Genomic DNA, 19,822 nt, shown 5'->3' with positions numbered 1-19,822 from the left:
GGAAAATTTAGCTGATACGATTTCATATTGTTCAAAGATCTGAATTTTAAAATGTTCCCCTAATATTTTGCCAGACTTAAATTATTTGTCTTATGAAACTATGTTTTTCACTATTGTGAAATATCCTCAGAAAGAAAAGAGTTGGAATTTTGCTAAACTTGGTCAGGAAATGGAAAACAATGATTGTTTTATTTAAAGTAATTTATCATTCAAAATCTTCATTTGTTGTCATTAATCATTATCATGATTATCATAAGAAGTTTTCATATTTTTCAAACTCATGTTGTTATGGATACCACAATCAGATGGATTTGTTGACAGGATATTTTGTATGATTTGAAGAGTTAAGACATTTGTTAATTATGTTGACAGCATGCCTCCTATAATTGGTTTCAATCTAATCAAACTCTTTTTTTCACCTCTGTTACAAATTCAAATAAGTCCTAGCTATACAAAATCTTTTATATTTTTTCCTATTTGGGTTTTTTTTCTCCTCTAATTTTTAACTGTCCGCTTTTTTTTTTTTCAATCATTAGGGGGTTTTATATAATTAAACAAAATTACATTAACAGAAGAATTAAAAGACCATTTTTTTAAATGAAGACATACCTTCATTACATGTACAAGAAACTTGTTGCCCCTAACAATTGTTAGGTGTTTTGTTTGAGGTTTATTTTTTTTTTTTTAAACTTGGAAACAATTGAGGAAAAAAATGTTTTAATATGTCTAATTGGTGTAGTATGAAAATTGAGGGAGAGTCTTGCCACATGTATAGTGAGAACTTTTATGATTGAATTTGATTGGTATTTCTTTTGTATTTAGAATACTAATGTAAGTTGTATGAAATTATCTGACTAAGTGACTCCATGGTAAATGTTGGTCACAAATGAAATTTGTGGTTCTAGTCATGTCGAACTCATTGACTGCTCTTATAGAAAAACTTTGCTATTTGTTGAATATTATTTTGTTCTATTTAATGTTAGTAGTCATTCCGTTGTTGTAATATTAGTTCATTATATGTTCATGTATTTTGTATATTTTTGTTATAATTTATGAATCAAAAGCATTTTACTTAATTGTATTTTTGTAATGATTTTGGCTCTTTTATCTGTTGCTGTTGAACAGAATGAGAAATGTATAATTGAATTTTTGCATGGTCAATAGGAACTTTAAAGATTTAAGACGGATATAATAAGAAATTGTTTTTCTTTATTAGAATTCTGTATTAAATGATTATTCATTTCTTTTCTTTTAATCTAGAATTTGTCTTTTTTTTTTATATACCGTTTTTGGCAATAAAAAGGTTTTAACATATTAAGGATTGTTAAAGTCGGTAAATTTTCAATATTTTTTTTTAACATTTTTGAGAAATACATGTGTTTCTCTACAGCTTTTACGTTCTTTAAGAGATTTTAAGTGGCTCACTTTTGTAAAAGAAAATTAAAATGATCTATTTAAGTATGAAATTCTGACATAGATTGGCTGTTGATGCACTGTGTTGTTTTGTTATAGTTATCCATGATATGCAGAATGTTATGGAATTGTGAGGACATGTATATATGAAAACAATATAAACATTGAGTTTCATTAAGCCATTCTAGGTACAAGATTTCAATTGGTTTGTAAAACAAACAAAAAACTATAGGGAAAAATAATGAAGCACTTTACCCGTAAATACCCTCTGTGAAGTGAAATAAATTGGAAAAAATTAAATGAATTTTAAACTATAAGGAATAGAAAATGTGGCATCACAAAGCTGTTCAAAACTGGCATTAAAATATTATTCAGAATTTTACTTTTAAAGTTGAAATCCATATCATTTTCTTTTTAACTTATAAAAAAGGACGATTTCTTTAAATTTTTGCACAAATTGAACAAAGATCATCAAGGAAATCTGTGATGATGAATCTGACGTCATGCTTTATGCAAATAATTTAGACGATTCTGCAATGATTTCAAATTCTGTGTAAAATCTGTCAATAATTTTTTTTTCAGATAAGTATAGCAAAATGTATTTAGTTATTAAATATTGATGCTTTTAAATGCCATACACAAATGTATGTATTGAAAAAAGTTTAAAAAAAATCCCATTTTGCAAATATTATTATATCAGTTATTGAACCATTTTTATGTTTGTGTCTAAAGTATTTAAACTTGTACTAAATTTCCTGTCTGACACAAGGGAAGTAATAACTAAAAACAAATACATTACTTTTCAATTTTTCATCAATTTTACATGAAGACTGCCTTTCAGAAAAAAAGGTTTGCATATTTATTTATAAAAGTTTGTAAATTATTTTGTAGCCATTCCATTATTTATTGATGTTTCATCAGGGATAAAAACAATGTTTAACAGCTTTAAAATTCTTTCTATGTAGAATATATACACTCAATGATACACAGTATTGTTTTCAAAGTGCCTAAATGGTGTGAACCTATCAAGTGATCGCCATGTGATTATCTTTGAATGCATGTTAAAAACAAAACAGAGAATGTAAAAACTGGTAATGAGAATATATATTTTTTATTCTAGACCATACATCTTTTATTTTTATCCTTGTGTTAAAATGTACGTTAAGCAACATCTGAGAGAGAGCAGGCTGATTAAAATTTCTATGAAGAATAAAATTTTTGAAAAATTTGTTAAGCAATTGATTAAAATCTGAGTCTTTTATTTAAATTAACATTATTGTTGCAGAAAAATAAGTGGAATTTTAATCGTGAGATTAACTGAAGTGTATCAACTGGCATACAGATCAGAAAATTTATTATTACTTCCTCGTCTTGTACAAAAGTTAATTATTTAGCGGTTTAAGCAATATAAGGATGTTTTGTTTTTTCAATTGGTCTGCCCTTAATTTAACAGAGAAAACCCTGTATTAACCACTTATTTTTCTACTCTTGTTTGAATGGTGTGATTGAAGGGGTAAATTGGTGCATATTCATTTTAGTGTGTTACAAGATTGATATTTGCTATATGTTATTCTTTGATAGTTTCTTACATGGCTTTAACCTTTAATTACTGAATTTATAACTTAGTAATACCTCTAACATTTTATGATCCATTTTGCAGCAAATTTTAGTTGATTTCATTTAATTTTGTTTGTTTTAAGATTCAGTTCCTTGGGGAATATTTTATACATGTTTTACTCTGATAACTCTTTCAATTCGATAGTGAATATTTTTCCAGTTTTTATGGAGAAAAGTGTCAAGCAAAATTTTGGAAGTATTTAAAGTATTACAGAATGATTTTTTATGGAGGATATAAGCAAAAGGGAGTCACATATGAACATATATCTTGGTTCCAATAGTAGTACAATGATAATCATAATTTGTTGTGTTGCTTTAGAGGGGTTGTATCCCCTTAAATGTAAATTTATTATTGTTGATGCACAAAATTATGGCAAATAAATTTATCATGCAATGTATTGTTGCAGGAATAAAATGTTGAATATAAATTTGTTTGTATTAATAGTATGTTGTCTGTAGTCTAGGAAACAAAACAAAATAAAACGGATAAAAAACACATTAACTATTAGAGGAAAACAATGGAAGAACAAAAGCAAACCCCAACATACATAGAAATGGATTGTCTAATAGCAATTTTTATATTCCTGAGTTGATACAAGACATTTAAAGAAAAAATGGTAGGTTGAAAATGATTTTATTGGCAGCCAAACCTTCCACTTATATGGAAATGTTAAAAATATGACTATAGTAAAAACCTTGATGACTGAACTTAAAACCTGAAACTTGTTGACTAAACTTAAAACTTAGAACTTGATGAAGGTTGAACTTATCTCCTTGAATTTGATGACTAATTGAACTTTTAACCTATGCCTGGTTGACAGCACTTTTAACCTATAATTTGTTGACTGAACTTTAACGTCAAACTTGTTCACTGACCTTTAAACCTGTAAACTGTTGACTGATCTTAAAACCTTGAACTTGTTGCAGATTGTTGCTGTTGTTTCAGTATTAGTTTCAGTAGCATTTTGTATTCAGACATTGGCAAAACATGAATAAGAAATATCTACAAAGTGAATAATAAATGAATCCATAGTTGGTATCCACCAAAGACACAAAAACAAGGCTGTAAACGTCTTTGATAGTCTAAAGAAAACAAAAATAAAAACAAATTATTCATTGAACATGCACCATCTCTTTGCGATGTAAAGTTTTCGTCTGAACAGGGATTTGGCAGAGGAAATCAAAAATAGCATTGAGTTCAAGTGATAAAGATTTGATTGAACATTGAAGTAGAGGATTGTCAACACTCAACAATTGCTTACATTCTCATTTTGATTTGTGAATAATTCCAACATCTTTCTGTCAAATGGTCTTGGGAGTTACATTCACAATATTAAAAATAAGGTTTTAAGTTCCCTAATTCCTATAAAAATATGATTGAAACACTACTATTCAGTTTGAGTGGTTTCTGTAAAATGGTCTCAGCAGGTATTCAAAAGGTGTTATTACAATACTATCAACTAATGATTTAAGTCTTGTTACTCTGGTGAAGATGTTTATACCGCAATAGTGTTACAGTATGGTTGACATTAAATGACAACAAACAATAGTATCAAGTATCAAAGCTCTCTGTTGAATAATGTGGGAGTAGTTGCTTCCATATATATTATTGTCTAAATAGTCCCCACAACAAGGGTACAAATGTAGGTATAATATTGTCAACTACTCATATTGGCAACCAAAATTACCAAGTATGAGAGCATTCTGTTAAATTGTCTGAGGTGTTGTGTTCACATGTACAGGGTGTTATTTTCACAATACTAATAAAATGTTTCAAGTATTATAACTCTTGTAAACATAAGTGTTATCCAAATGATAGCACAGTATTGTTATCTACACATGATGGCAAACTCTTTTACCAAAAATGAGAGCTTTTAGTAAGAGCATTAATTTTGTGTACACCAAAAAATGGTCAAAATCCCATAAAATTGTCAAAATCATGCTGAGGATAAAGAATCCTGAAGGGAAAAAAATAATCCTACCAAGCATGTCTCAAGAGTATTGATGTGTTTTGGATGCATGGTTGGAGACCCCCTCACAGGCAAATAGATGGGGGATTAAAGTTTACCAATTAAGGAGATTTTATCTCAAAAAGCAACAAATTCTCAATCTGTAATGATTTCACATAATGTATTAAACAATTTGAACTTACCCTGAATAATTCATCCTTCGGAGATACATACCTTATCTAGAAGCTAAAGCATGAACATGACATCAGTGACTTATGACAGTGGCTTAGCCAGGGTTGAAATGATGTGGATGTTTTGCCGAGCGGAGCGAGCCGAAAAATGTTAAATGGAAATTTTTGTGCAGAAAAATATTTTTTATTTAAGCACATGTACTCCCCCAGAATCCGACACTAGTTAGAATTTTGTTTAAATTCAAAATACCCACCAATTCATATAATTATATTTTTAACAAAATTTTATTGTTTCCTTGAAACTACCATCATTCAATTCATAAATATTTGATGTAAAGTTTCCCACCCAATCTTATATTTGACATATCAAAAACCGTTTAAACGGACTCTATTACAGCGGCACTTCTGTATAATTTCGGAATATAGGAACTGAAGTGACTTCTCTTTCCAGGAATTTGAGTCTACAACCTTGGGTTTTTTATTACTGAGCTAAACACATGCAGGAGACATAAAAATACTGGACGTCTGATTGTCTGGTCTTGTTAGCACTCTCGTGTAAATTCTTGTCAGATTAAGTGGAACTCATATCATAAGCAATGTCTTTGACAATTTGATACATACAATATGACATGTAATGTGCATGGCGGGGAACATTGGATCTTTGTTCTTTACTGATTGAAAATAAAATTAGTATTTGAACCTAGATAAAAACGGGAATTCATAAGCCTAGGACTTATCACGATCTATTACCAATTGATTTTTTTTTTTATCACGTCGTTTACATTGTCGCCAGAAACGATATCAGGATATGGTGTTTTAGTTGTTAGTTGCTATAGTCAAATGAGAAGCCATCACTCCACTAGGCTCAATTTCAGATAAAACATGTCCACGGGTCTGCGTATCAGTCCTCTCCGCTTGCCTTAGCCGATGACATAGACTATTTTTACGAACAAAAGTTAACTTGAAACACTATTCTGCGATTCAACTATCAAACTAAATTATCCTAAATGAAAGACCAGGCATACAGCTTTGAAAATGACTGGACGTTATCCTCATATCCTCAGCCTTGTTACATTTGGATACTTCTGAGTTAAACTGCTGCTATTTTTTTTTTTTTGTCAAAATGATGTGGATGCTTGAGCATCTGAGCATACATGCAAGTTACGCCACTGTATGACATGTCAGACAATTACAACCTACTATAGTACTGACTTTCAGAAAAATTTACCAGACAATGGGACATGAAATAGAGGACAAGGCTATATAAAATATTACAGACTTATATGTCAACAGTGTTACCTTAAATATCCCATTCAAAGTGTTAATGGTTGATGCTGGAAACTTTCAAGACAAAAATGAGACTTAAATTGAATTTTTTGTTTGTTTTGCATAAGAGTGGAGATAACGCCCATATCCTTTTTTGTATTATAAAACATATCACTAGGTAAACTAAATTTGTAACAGTAAAATCTACTTTTTACATAGGTCAAGCTGGAAATAAAAAGCATTTATCTCTAAAGTTAGTCTTAACAGACGTCTTTTATGGATGAGTGAAATTCCATTTGAACATCATTATTTTTTGGCTGCAAAAACAGTTGAAGAAGTCAAGACATACTGTATATATTACTGTGGCAATGACAATATTAACTATTTGTACAAAGCTTTATATTGGGTTGAAGATCTGGATGCTTCATACTTTGTAGGCAGATATTTTTTGTTGCTAAGTTGTCATGTCGTAAGTCCATTGACCTTGACCTCAATGGTTCATTGCTTGCTTGAAAAAGTTATTTTGTTATGTGAAATATGTATACTACCAGTATATTTAGTACATGGGTTCTTTGCCTGGTCTGCATGTCCGCCAGCAAGGGTTCACCTGACCTAAAGACCCAATATCAAGGATCAGTGATCATGTTTACGTTTTTTGTGGTTACTATAAGCAATAGGTCAACTATATAGGGGTATGGAGTGATTCTAAGGTGTATATGTCCAGCTGGAAGGTTTCATCTGATCTTTATCTCATTTTCAAGGTTTATTGGACAATGTTTAGTTTTTGTGGTTTAATCTATTTTCAGATATTATAAGCAAAAGGGCCACTATATTTAGTCACTTTTGGTGTATTTAAAGATTGTAAAATGTACTTGTCTGACTGGAAGGTTCCATCTGACCTTGATCTCATTTTGTTTATTGGTATATGTGAAGTTATCATTGTTTTGTCAGTTTATTAGATGCTATAGGCAATAGGTCAATTATATTTGGTGTAAATATTGGTTGTATGATGTACATGTATGTCTGGCAGGATTCATATGACCTTGAAATCATTTTCAAGGTTTGTTTGTCATTGTTCAGTTTTTGTAGTTTGGTCTGTTTCTCATGTACTTTAAGTCATATGACAAGTATATTTGATGTATTGCATGATTGTAAGGTATACATGTCTATCTGGCATGGTTCATCTGACCTTGACTACAGATCATTAATATAAAGTTGATGTGATACTTGAAGTAAAACCTTCATATTGCAGATTTTCTCAACATACATTCAATCATTAGATAAGCCAGACATTTCAGCGTGAACACTCTTGTGTAGTTTAAAAATTCTTGATTATGCAATGAGTAAAAGAAAAAAAGAAAGATTTTTCACATTTAATGTTATCAGTAAGAAAAATATTGCCAATAAACAATCATACAACTTCTTCACCTTGGGTGAAACACTATCAGATTCAATGCATACATTTCATGTTTGTACATTACTTATAATAAAATATTTATATAAAATAAGCACAAATTTGTACCACTGCAACCAAATATCCATTTTAAATGCACTGCATACAAATTTTTAACTGCTTATTCTTCAAGCATTTGGACAGACTTTCCCAATAATGCCCATTGCTCAAAGATTTTTGAGAATTATTTAATTTTCTTCTATATAACACATGAGAATTCAACTTACATAATAGCAGTAGATGAGATTCAATTGAAAATCCTGTATTTATAAAAAAAAAAAATATATATATATATATACAGCTGCATCTGAATCAAAGTGCCATACCCAAAGCTTTTTTGGAATTATCCTGCTAGCAAGGGAGACTTTTTTGGCCCAAAATTACTAGTTGTCCATAAGAATCAAAATGAAACAATCAGATTTAACCACAAAAATTGTCAAAGTACCCTTTTTTATCTAGAAGAAAAGGGTGAAGTTTACAGGAGCAGTCTTAATATTTATTTTGAAGTATGATTCTACATCAATAAACCTTATCACAGAAGTACTACACAAACTGCTACAGTAATATATCTATAATCTAATCAGTATTTGACAATTAAAATGAGACTAACAGGATAAAGTTGGAACCTAAGCTTCTTAATATTTTCTAAATTTAACAGCTGATTTCTTGCATAAAGTATGAACTGTTACTTATTTTTTCTTCAAGATAACTGCATAATATATAATTTTATCAATTAAAGGGAAATAACCCCAGAATAGCATATGTCTGCAATGTGATATTTATGCATCATAATAGTAATTCAAACCATATTTTATGTGTAAGAAATTGATTAAAATATATTTCAGTCTAATACCACCACTTGTTTTAATCCAATAAGTGACATTAAGTAATTAAAAGGTTTGATGTAGAAAAAACTCCTGGAAAACAAAAAAATGGACTAGAAGGCAAGCTTTCAAATGTAAAGTTTTCTATCCTGTACCAAAAGCTTGAAGAATCAGCACATATTTCATTGTATAATAAACAATGATGTTCAATAATAAATACTTTAAAATTAAAGAATCTTTTGATATTTGTACAAGCACAAAAATTCTATAACAATATATATCAAAACAATTTACATAAAAATAGTAAAAGTTTAACAATAACAAATATGCATACTTGACACCACTCACACATAAATAACTAAGGATATGGGTAGCACTAATAATTTACCAGCTGTGGACATTCATTCACAAAATCAGTTTTTAGTTCATTATTTCTTGTTCATCATTTTACTTTTTATGCATTTTTATATAAAAAATTAAGCTTAAAACCACTTCTCCAGCACTGAAGCCAAACTATCAAATAATATTTGATTTGTCCATTTCATGAATGTTGTAGTAAATGTAGACAACTAAACTTATACACTTACAAATTTAGTTTTTTCTCCATGATTCAAAAATACTACTTTTCAATGTGGGCTTCTATTTTCTTACTTTTCAATGTGGGCCTCTATTTTCTTCTTGATCATTTGGCTTAACAACAAAATTCTTAAAAAGTTCTAAAAAGAAAAGCAAAATAACTTACTTTCAAGGAGCTTAAATGGCTTACCTGGCTAATATTACTATCAAAATTTAAAATGTGAGCTTTTATTGTTGCCATAGTTATCCTGTAACAATCAAAGTATTGGAACTACTGCACTGTTTTTGTAGTGTTCCTAGTGCATAAATGCATTTTTAATACCTCATTCCTTACACATAATATTAGTATGTCAATCATCAGGACTGTAGCTAGGAATTTCCAAGGGGGTTCGATACAATCATACTCAACTTTAACAATGCTTTTTTGTTTTCAAGGGGGGTTCGTACAAACCCCTTGAACCCCCTAGCTTCCGATATGATCATCATGTTGGTTGTTGTCAAGATACAATTCCAATCAAAAAGTAATCATCACCAGGATGATTGTGATCTACTTAGCTTCCCATTTACCAAGTGGCTTTTTGAAAGAGTTTACAACAGAGAAACAATGGACAACAAGAGATGAAAAACCTTTGACTAGGCTAAGTGAGCTAAAATGTTTAAAAGCAAAAATTTCAATTTTTTATAATTTTTTTTTCAACTACTGAACAGCTGGCAGTACTGATATTTTCAACATTACAAGAACTTTGCATAAAATCCACTGATAAATATCCATAATGTGACTATATATGTAAGAAAACTGTCCATTCTTTGACCACTCATTTGTGCTTTTATTATCAGTCTCTAGTTACATCAAATCAAATAGAATCCTCACAAGTAATATCAATCTAAAAGTAGACAGTCCAAAATTTTGATTTGAGTTATGTGACAATTTGAGTATGAGGTAACAAGAGTCTACTGTATTTTAAAGCTGACATCATATAACACTTCTATTCATCATGTTCACAGAGTTCACATTCACACTGAGAAAGACAATAGTACAATAAAACATACATCACATATACAAGATTAATATTGGTACAACCATGACCATTGTCAACGATCAGATCTGACTACGTAGAGAATCATAACACAATTGTTCTTTGTCCGTAAAAAAACAATGGTAAAGAAAAGCAACCTTTGAAAAAAATATGATGTAATTTATTCAATATCATATGAAACACTCATTTACAAAACTTCTTGTATTTTATCACACAAGTGTTAAAGCAGTTAGTGAAGATACAACCCATCACAGTTGTTAGCTGAACAGGGAACTAGAAACATGTTACAGACCAAATCATTCAAAAATAATGCCTTAGTAAACAAGGGTAAAACTTAGCGCTCCCTCCGCTACGACGGGGGGATAAAAATATAAATTGTTAAAGATCAGACCGGAACGAAACTGTAGTAATAAGCAATGAGGGGGAATTTATTAAAAAAACTTTGTAGAGTGAAAAATGGAATGTTCAACATACATATGTATGTAGCAGTGTTAGCAAACACCAGATGGAGCTGTTTTGCAGTTATTTATTTGACAACTGCTAGATCTATTATATAATGATTTGTATTAAGTACATTAGTCATAGACAAAAATTACCTGAGCAAGCCACATAAAGTGCATAAAAGCCTCTTCATATCAGAAAATATATCAACGCAACAGTCTTTACCCAACAATCTTCAACTGTTAAGATATGAAAATATAAGAAAGTAATTTTTGGTTAACTCGTCAATAACTTTTGAATAATTCTGAACACTGTTTAATCTTGATATTTCAAAACTGAAAACTTTTGTTTACAAATTTAACACAAAACAAAACCCAGAAAAACAAACAAACAATTTAATTTTTAAACACTATTTTTGAAAAAGAAAGAATGATTCAGAGGCATGTCACATGAAAATTATTAAAATATGTCTCAACTTCATGATATTTACAAAGAATTTTGATGTTAACATTTTATGGAAAATTTTGGCTTAATTGAGATCAAAATTAAATTCATTAAATTCATAATGGAAATTAGAATATTAATTTTTCTAACTTATGTATGGTTGCTAAACTCAGGATAAGATCTGTATAACTTTGAATGAGTTCCAGAAGTTTTAGTTCTTTCTATTAGTTTAAATAGCTTTAAATAATAAAGGAAAATACTGGACTAAAAGATCAAAAATTCAAATACAAAAAATCAGATATAGAGTAACTGGTATAGACAAATATTGAATGCTGATGTACAACTTTGTATTTATTCTTTAGAGAAAAGGAAATGGAGATTTTAATGGAACTTTGAGACTAATTCCAATTTTTGTGAACCACCTTTTAATGATGACAGAAAAAATTGTTTAACCTTTTGTTTTCAAAATAGTTAAGCACACTACTGACATTGATAAAACAAAAATGTAACAGTTGTACGGATACATGATTTGTGTGATGTATACTGTTATAATTCATTAAATGATTTAGTTATACATGTATATTACTGTTATAAGTTGATGCCAGACAATAATTCTTCACAAAGCTGAGTGTATTGTCCTTTATCGCCAGAGATCCGTCGTACCTGTAATCCATTATATGTAACCCCCTCACAAACCTCTAATTCTAATTCTACGTCAGAGTTTTCCACTTTGTAAACAGTGTCTGAACATTGATAGACTCGCTCGCGTTCTCGTTCTATGACTCGTTCTCGTTTTAATAAGATTCTTTTAATTTCTAACTGAATGTCTTCTACAGTTCGAGTTGAAGTCAAATTAATGTTTGAATTTGATTTGATACTTGGTTCTTGGGAATGAAGGCGATGAACTAAATCTCCATTGTAAAACTGATTCATTTGAAACTGTACAAAATTATTGGCATCAATATATGGTGAATGCTGTAGTTGCTGGAGATATGCTATTTGAGTGTTGTCCCAAACCGGTTCTGTGGCAGGGATGTTTGCCAAGTTTGTATTTACAATATTACCAAATACACGACAGTTTAAAGGTACCGACTGCTGGAATGTTTGATAATGCCCTGTGCATTGATCGGATGTTTGCTGAGCGGGAGTACTATGCACAGTTGTTGCCTGTTGATGAGATCTACTCTGTGTTGTTGTATAGGGCTGATGTTGTGAGCTGTGTTGTGTTGTGTACGGCTGATGCTGTGAGCTGCAAGTTGTTGTCGTGGTAAACTGTCCTTCAGGTGAACTATGTGACGTGTCTGTGTGAGAATCTGAGTCCTCCATTGAAGGATCACTATCCGATGTCACATCAGTCACATGACCTTGTGTATCGGTAATACTGATTTGCGGCTTTTGTGTAAATTTTTGCTGTTTTTTATCACAGATATTATCTTGAACTTGCATTTCATCCTCACTTTCACATTGAGGCGACTCATCAGCATGATCCTGTGAATCTTCACGAATAGATTGCAGATTCTGGAAATTAGCTAAGTTTGGTGGTGGACTGCTCCTCTGGTGAGCTGGCTGTGGAAAGACTTGGAAGAGTTGATTATAACTCTGAGGTGGAGAGTCTGCTGTCCTCTGATTGGCTGAGGGTGGACTATTCCGATTAGGATTTTGTAGATGCAGTCTCTGTAGATGTTGATATAGTTCTTGACTAGGTTGATTGTGTCGCTGAAAACTGGGAGACCCAGGCACTAATGGGGGTGAGGGTATAGGGGAATGCTGTATTGATGAACCCTGAAAAGAAACAGATATAACTTTATTACAGATTTTTTCAATATGAATATTTACAAAATGTTCAAAGTTTTTTTGTTTCTGCTAAATGCTCTACCTTATTCTGTGTTTACATTAGATAAAGATATTCAAATAACTAACATATCTGTCTTGGATTACCTCCACTAAATCTGATCACATTTATCTCACTATCAGAGAACAAAAATTGTATTTTTATGTGACAAAAACAAACTAAATAACTTCCATAAACTGTGAAGCTATATGAAGCAAAACAAAAAAGAGCACATGACATTTTATGGTAGTCTGTGATATACCTTCTATACTTGTACACTCCTAAAAAGCAATAACTGAATTGATAAAACTGCAACTATAGGAAAAGCTTGAGTAATACAGGTGTGTATAGATACTATATATATAAACAAGTGGTGTCATAAATGACAGCAAACTAGGTTTTAATTACATTTTGTTGGTGTCTCTGTAATTACTTCTGAATAACAAAAGTTATATTTGTCAATATCGAACTTGACCTTCAATTTGTCATATGTTTATACAACATACTACAATTTGATAAGCATTGGTTAAAGTCACCAATATTGAACCTGACCTTAATTTGAAGACCAGTTTAGGCAGTTACATCATATAACCAGATGCTCCGCAGGGCGCAGCTTTATACGACCGCAGAGGTTGAACCCTGAACGGTTGGGGCAAGTATGGACACAACATTCAAGCTGGATTCAGCTCTAAATTTGGATTGTGATTAAATAGTTGACACAGCATAGGTTTCTGACATAGAATGAATGTGGTCTAATGAAGTTAAAATATTTTTTTTGCCTTTGAGCAATTCACTATGCTGTTGAATATTAATCCTCTCAAAAAATGTTTGAAGAAATTTTCTTTTTATTTATGAAATCTGAAATGAGAAAAATTTAACCCCCTCCTTTTTTTTTCACATCCCCCTTTCCCTTTTTCCAAAACTGATCTCAATTCAAATTTCTAATGGAGTTTGCAACAATAACTACTCATTTAAATACATCATGAAATATTAAAATGTAAAATAAAGTGCTTGTTATCACTGAATGGCAAAGATTGTTTTAATTTATCAGTTGGTAGTAAAAGTGAATATACATTGTATATTGTATAAAACAATGATTTAAGTTGATTCAACTACTATTCTGGACAAAGAAAGATAACTCCAATTGAAAATATCTTGCTATTGCACAATATTGTGCAATTAGATATTTCTTGTGTCATAAACCTTGTGTTTAAATTTCATTGATTTCTATTTACTTATACTAAAGTTATTGTGCCAAAACCAAGAATAATGCTTATTTGGGCCCTTTTTTGGCCCCTAATTCCTAAACTGTTGAAACCAAAACTCCCAAAATCAATCCCAACCTTCCTTTTGTGGTCATAAACCTTGTGTTAAAATTTCATAGATTTCTATTCACTTTTACTAAAGATAGAATGCGAAAACTAAAAGTATTCGGACGACGACGCCAACGTGATAGCAATATACGACAAAAAAATTAAAATTTTTGCGGTCGTATAAAAACTTTTGAAAGCCGGAAATCACATATTATATCCTTAAAAAAAATTGCAAAATCAATGAAAACTGCTACCAAAGAAAACAAATGATTCTGCTAATATACTGCTGAAAGGTATCTCCTTGTTACAAGTAAAGAATAACTTTTAAGATTTTGACATTCCTGAAATTCCTTGACAAAATATAACGTAATAACTGTCCATGTCTAAATAATCAAAAGAAAAGCAAACTTCTAAAGCATATCTTGCCTAAAATGAGTATAAAATAAAATAATAAAAAATTCACGCAAAAGTCATGCACATTTATTTTAAAGGCATGCCATAGATATTCCACAACATAAATGTATCTACCATATAAATCTAAAGTATGACTTGTTTATTCCTAAAAGCTTTTCTATTGAATATTTAATAGCTTTTACTCTTATCAATTACCCAAATATTGTGTGTACTGCTTTCAAATACTGCTTTTTGGCACAGTCTACAAGCAAATGAAAATTGTTGTTTTTTTAAAAGGATAATTCTTATTTGCCTTGCATCTAAAAGACAAGTTAGTGCACCTACAGCCCTCCAGAGTCTGGTAATATTTTTAATTTACACATCCATAGACAAAAAAGTGATCTAATTTTAAATGATCTCAAGCATGAAATTTAGGTCAAGGTGAACTCAAGTAAGTCTTGCTTTACAATAAGATAAGACTCTACTGGTGAAATGTATTCGATTTCTTCGCATAAAACATAACTTATTAATAGCATTCCAATGTCCCCAATAGATGCACACATTTAACATGTCTTGGGGGTGGGGGTGGGGGGGGGGTTATTATTGAACTGACTGAAACAACAGAAAATGACAAACAAAAAGTCAGTATTCAGATTGATGAAAATAGATGGATGAATAGATTGGTGTTTAACATCTAGTGGCAAATATTTCATGCAAATCAGAACAAGAAGTTGATAAAAGATGATTTGATATGAATCTGCAACCCATTTAGCAAGACCTACACACTGAGCAAAAATTGTGTATGTGTTTCTTCACAAAGAAAAGCGAATGCAGGGAGATGCATCACCAAAATGAATAGGAATCTCATAAATTTATCATTTTGAACAAAACTCAATTCTTCCACAAATTTGACCCCAAGAATCATCTTGAAATAGGATACCATACCTATATATCAATGTTCAATGAAATCCTTGTAGAAAATGAAATTTCTAAAGGATGTACTTAGGTGAGGTTTTGGAATAAGTGTCAAATGTTCAGACTCCTCAGTGTTTTTCCACACGATACAAGGTAAAATATTTTGCGCCATAACACCTATTTATCTTTAAACATAAGACTTAATAGCTCATAAAAGGTCATTTGACAAAATATAAGCAGATTCTTGATTTTCTTTCTTTTGATTTTAGACCCAAATAATACCAATGCAAATATAAGGTAAAAGTCTGAGTCAGCCTTTTCCCGCCATATTCAATAAATCAAATATCTCGAAAAGGAGCTCCATGACCTATCAATATTTTTAGCTTATGTCTATCCTTAAATTATACTCTTCCAGCTTAAAGTATCAATTTTGAATTCTTGATTTATTTAATTCACCCTTCGATCACTTAAGTACATCCTTAAAATCAATTTTGTTTTACCTATTTATCAATCATAGTTGAAATTCAAGTACAAAAATATATTTCTCAGTTTTGTGAGAGCACAACCTGAAAAGTCTTATCTGCATTACTTATTATGATTGAATTTATGTTGCAAATGTAATATGAAAGTTTCCATTAAAATAAACATTATCAATAATCAATATAGTTAATCAATTGTGTATGGTATAAGAAGAAGAACTTATTACTAAAATTGAACATTGAACGAAAGTTACCTCCTTTTATAGGTATTCAACACTGCGATAAAAATATATGAAACTGTTGAGGAAATCTTGACTTATGGTACAACATAGACATGCTAAGGGAAGAACAGATAGACAGATAATCAAATAAACCCAGTGAATATAGGCACGGTCTAATGATGATACATGACTTAAAAGGAAAATGAACACAGGTCAGGAAAGGTAGAAACTGATGATGAAATAGACTGGAAATTTTACCATGAGAAGAACATATTTAAAAACTTTAATGAAGTAAAGAATATGCATTGTAATGTTATCCTCTTTCAACAAAATTCAATACAATATTTTGGTTCTAGTCAAGAATAAGTGTGACCAAAGATGTGAATGATGATGTGAATGGCTTAAATGTAACATAATTGCTGAGGGCCCTGTCAACCAAAGAGTTCATACATGTCTACACAATTCCCAAGTATAAATATTTTAGGCGGAGATGTCTCGTTAGGAATAATACCACATCTTCTTACATCTATAATTATTATATGAACTCTAAACAATCATTTCTGTGAGTGATATGATTCTATTAGTATTTATTTTTTTTATGATGACATAATTTTTTTTGCATTCTATTGTAATTGAAACTAATAATGTTTTTTTTCCAAATATTTTATTTATGTGTACATGTATACGTGTCCTTTCACTAAAACCCTTCAGTCCGTGAGTCAGCACATAACAATACACTAATAAACTTACTCAAAGTAACCATTTCGGTGTATTATTAAATATTATAATGAAGAGCTGTGACATGAGCGCATGATAAGCTCATCACTTTTTCAAAGACTAAAGTTCCATAGCTTCTCTGTGTGATCTCAGAAATATAAGAAAAAAATATAAAGGGAGCTCACGTCAATAGATATAAATAGTTCACCACAGTTTCATTAAAAATTATCAAAGTACTTTTCACTTACTGTCCTAAAACTTGAAATCCCCATTTTAAATGTATAAAACCCCATAACTCAAAAACATAAGATCTCAAATTTATAAAAATCGAAAGGGAGCTCACATCGGTGGATATAAACAAATCACCAAGGTTTCATGAAAATTGGTTAAAATGTTTTATAGGTATTGTCTGTGACGACGGACAGGCAATGGTATACCATATATGCCATATATGGTATACCATTGCCCACAATGGGTGTGTAATGTCAACATTTTATGAAAAGACTGATGCTAAAATAGAAAGAAATAACATAGTGTTGGTCATTTTAGTAACTCGCATGTGGCAGTGAAAAGTAGAGGCATAACAATAGATTATAATTAAAATGTTTTAACCCAAAGTTATTTATAAAAGACCTTCACCCATGCATAACTCCATTACCATAATCATACTGTAAAATAACAAGTTTTTCTGAACCAATTGGCATGCCCATAATCACCACAGAAATATTCTTTCTTACGATATCTTATAAAATACCTTCCCATACATAAATGCAGTGAAATATTTACAACATGCCTTTCCAATGAACATGCTTAAAGCATAGTTTTATTACATTGCATTCTGGAACCTGATTATTTTGGGGAATAAAATCATTAATGGTATGCAAAGTGGTAACTTTCTACCTCAACAAACTGATATTTATCTAAGCTTTCTGGCTTTTAAATTCTATGTTGTCTTCTTATATTTCTGTTTCCTTAAAACAAATATCTACATAGCTTGAGATATTTTATATCATAACACAATGACAATGTGTGTGTGCTTAAAAGTGGCAATATCTTATAGCAGTAATTGAATTAACTTTCAGCGTGTTTGGTTTGACAAAGTTATTCGTGTCTAGAAAATGTTTAACCTCACGAAAAGTAAACATTAAATATCCTGCCGACATTGAGTTTTAATAGACATTTTGTGTATCATCAAAAAGGATGTAACAGTTAGCACTTGTAAGGCTGCTACTCTATTTTTAATTTGAAATTTGTTTACAAGTAAACAACACAATCTACATGCTAAGAACTCTGAAATTTGTTTGAAAGATATTTATATCTTTAAATGTATAAATGTCAAAGTTATAAAAATCACATTGTAATCTTAAATTGCAATGTGTTGTTGGTACAACCATATTTATTAAAAGAAAACAAACTACTTTTCAGGGACATACAGTTTTATCTACAAGGTATACTTGCTAAGAATGAATTTCTATGTACGATTTTAAGATAAGTAAGATTTTAAGATAAGTACGATTTTAAGATAAGAGATGTTTCTACAGAGTGGTGATGACACAAAATATAAACATGTCACAAAGGATATTTATTGACAGGAAGCAATCAATTTACTTTTCTAAACAATACAAAGATTAGAAATATAATGCAAATATATTTTTTTTGTAGATAACATACATTTTAAGTTAAGATATTGAGTCGAGTTAAAGATTGACACGTTCCAGAATGCAATATAAATAGACGGGAGACGATGAAACACAAACCTGTGTCACAAATACTTAGGATAAGACTTTTTGTTGATTGATTCATAGTCCTTAAAACAAAAGATAATAATGCACACAAAAAACTCAAAATAAATGCATACAAATTATGAAAATATGATACACAGAAAATAGTATTAGAACATAACTATAACACACATGATGCAATATCTATATATATATCCTGAAATTAAATAATCATTTAAAGATTTGTATGTTTTAAGGCTCGTCTCCGATAAACTTTGGCAAGCTAGAGGTGTAGTTTCACAATAAATCTAAAGCAGAAACTGATTATTTTTTTCTATTGCTAACTACTAGATTTTAAAAATTTTAAAGTTTAAAAATATAGACTATTTTCTATAAATGGGAAATTATTTGATACCTAGAAAAAATTTAGCATTTTTTTTCATTTTCATTTTACATTTCTCTAGACATATTGGATTAATAGTTGTGATGGTGGACAAGCCATTTATTCAGGTGTTTTTAAGATATTCCAAACTTAACAAATTATCTTTAAAATAAATGGAGAATGGGCTTGCATATAATGTTATAAAGGGACATAATGAGCTAACTGTAAAAGTGAAGACACTCCAATTCAAACTTGATCTGTGTTTTATGGTAACAAGAGTGCACATGCTGAAATGTCACGCCTTCTTTACTAATCATTGATACTATGTTAATAGTCCTAAATATAAAGCTTTATTACAATTTAAACATAAACTAAACATTAACCAAGAAAACTAAAAATTTGTAAGGGTTCCACGGAACCCAGTGTCTCGCCTATTTTTGCTGTAAATCGGAGGCTCAACAACAATGAGGAAAAAAATCAATAAAAATATTCCTTTTGTTACTATTTTATGATTGTAAAAAAATCTAAGTCCATTTAAAAGTAAATTACAGAAAAAACGGAGTAATCTTTTTACAAAGTTTACTTCTGGATACAATCTTATGATAATAAATAAGCTTCTGTCCAAGTTTGGTACAAACC

The 19,822-nt window shown here is 30.4% G+C and overlaps 1 protein-coding gene across 6 annotated transcripts in view; it reads right to left on the bottom strand.

The window, feature by feature from the left end:
• Positions 1-7,797: 7,797 nt before the first annotated feature.
• The window catches only part of LOC143078790 (serine/threonine-protein kinase SIK3-like), a 71,733-nt gene continuing 59,708 nt past the window's right edge, over positions 7,798-19,822 (bottom strand). For 5 of the 6 annotated variants that reach the window (XM_076253761.1, XM_076253763.1, XM_076253762.1 and 2 more), the window contains one exon: positions 7,798-12,993. In XM_076253761.1, the coding sequence (XP_076109876.1) occupies positions 11,800-12,993 (1,194 nt within the window). In that variant the 3' untranslated portion in view covers positions 7,798-11,799. Of the gene's footprint in view, positions 12,994-18,837; positions 18,888-19,822 lie in introns of all 6 variants that reach the window. The other variant, XM_076253766.1, reaches the window with a different exon arrangement.

This window comes from Mytilus galloprovincialis, chromosome 6 (genome assembly GCF_965363235.1).
Source record: "Mytilus galloprovincialis chromosome 6, xbMytGall1.hap1.1, whole genome shotgun sequence".
NCBI lineage: Eukaryota > Metazoa > Mollusca > Bivalvia > Mytilida > Mytilidae > Mytilus > Mytilus galloprovincialis.
Note: the sequence above shows the minus strand (reverse complement) of the source record. Positions and strands in the feature narration are given on the sequence as shown.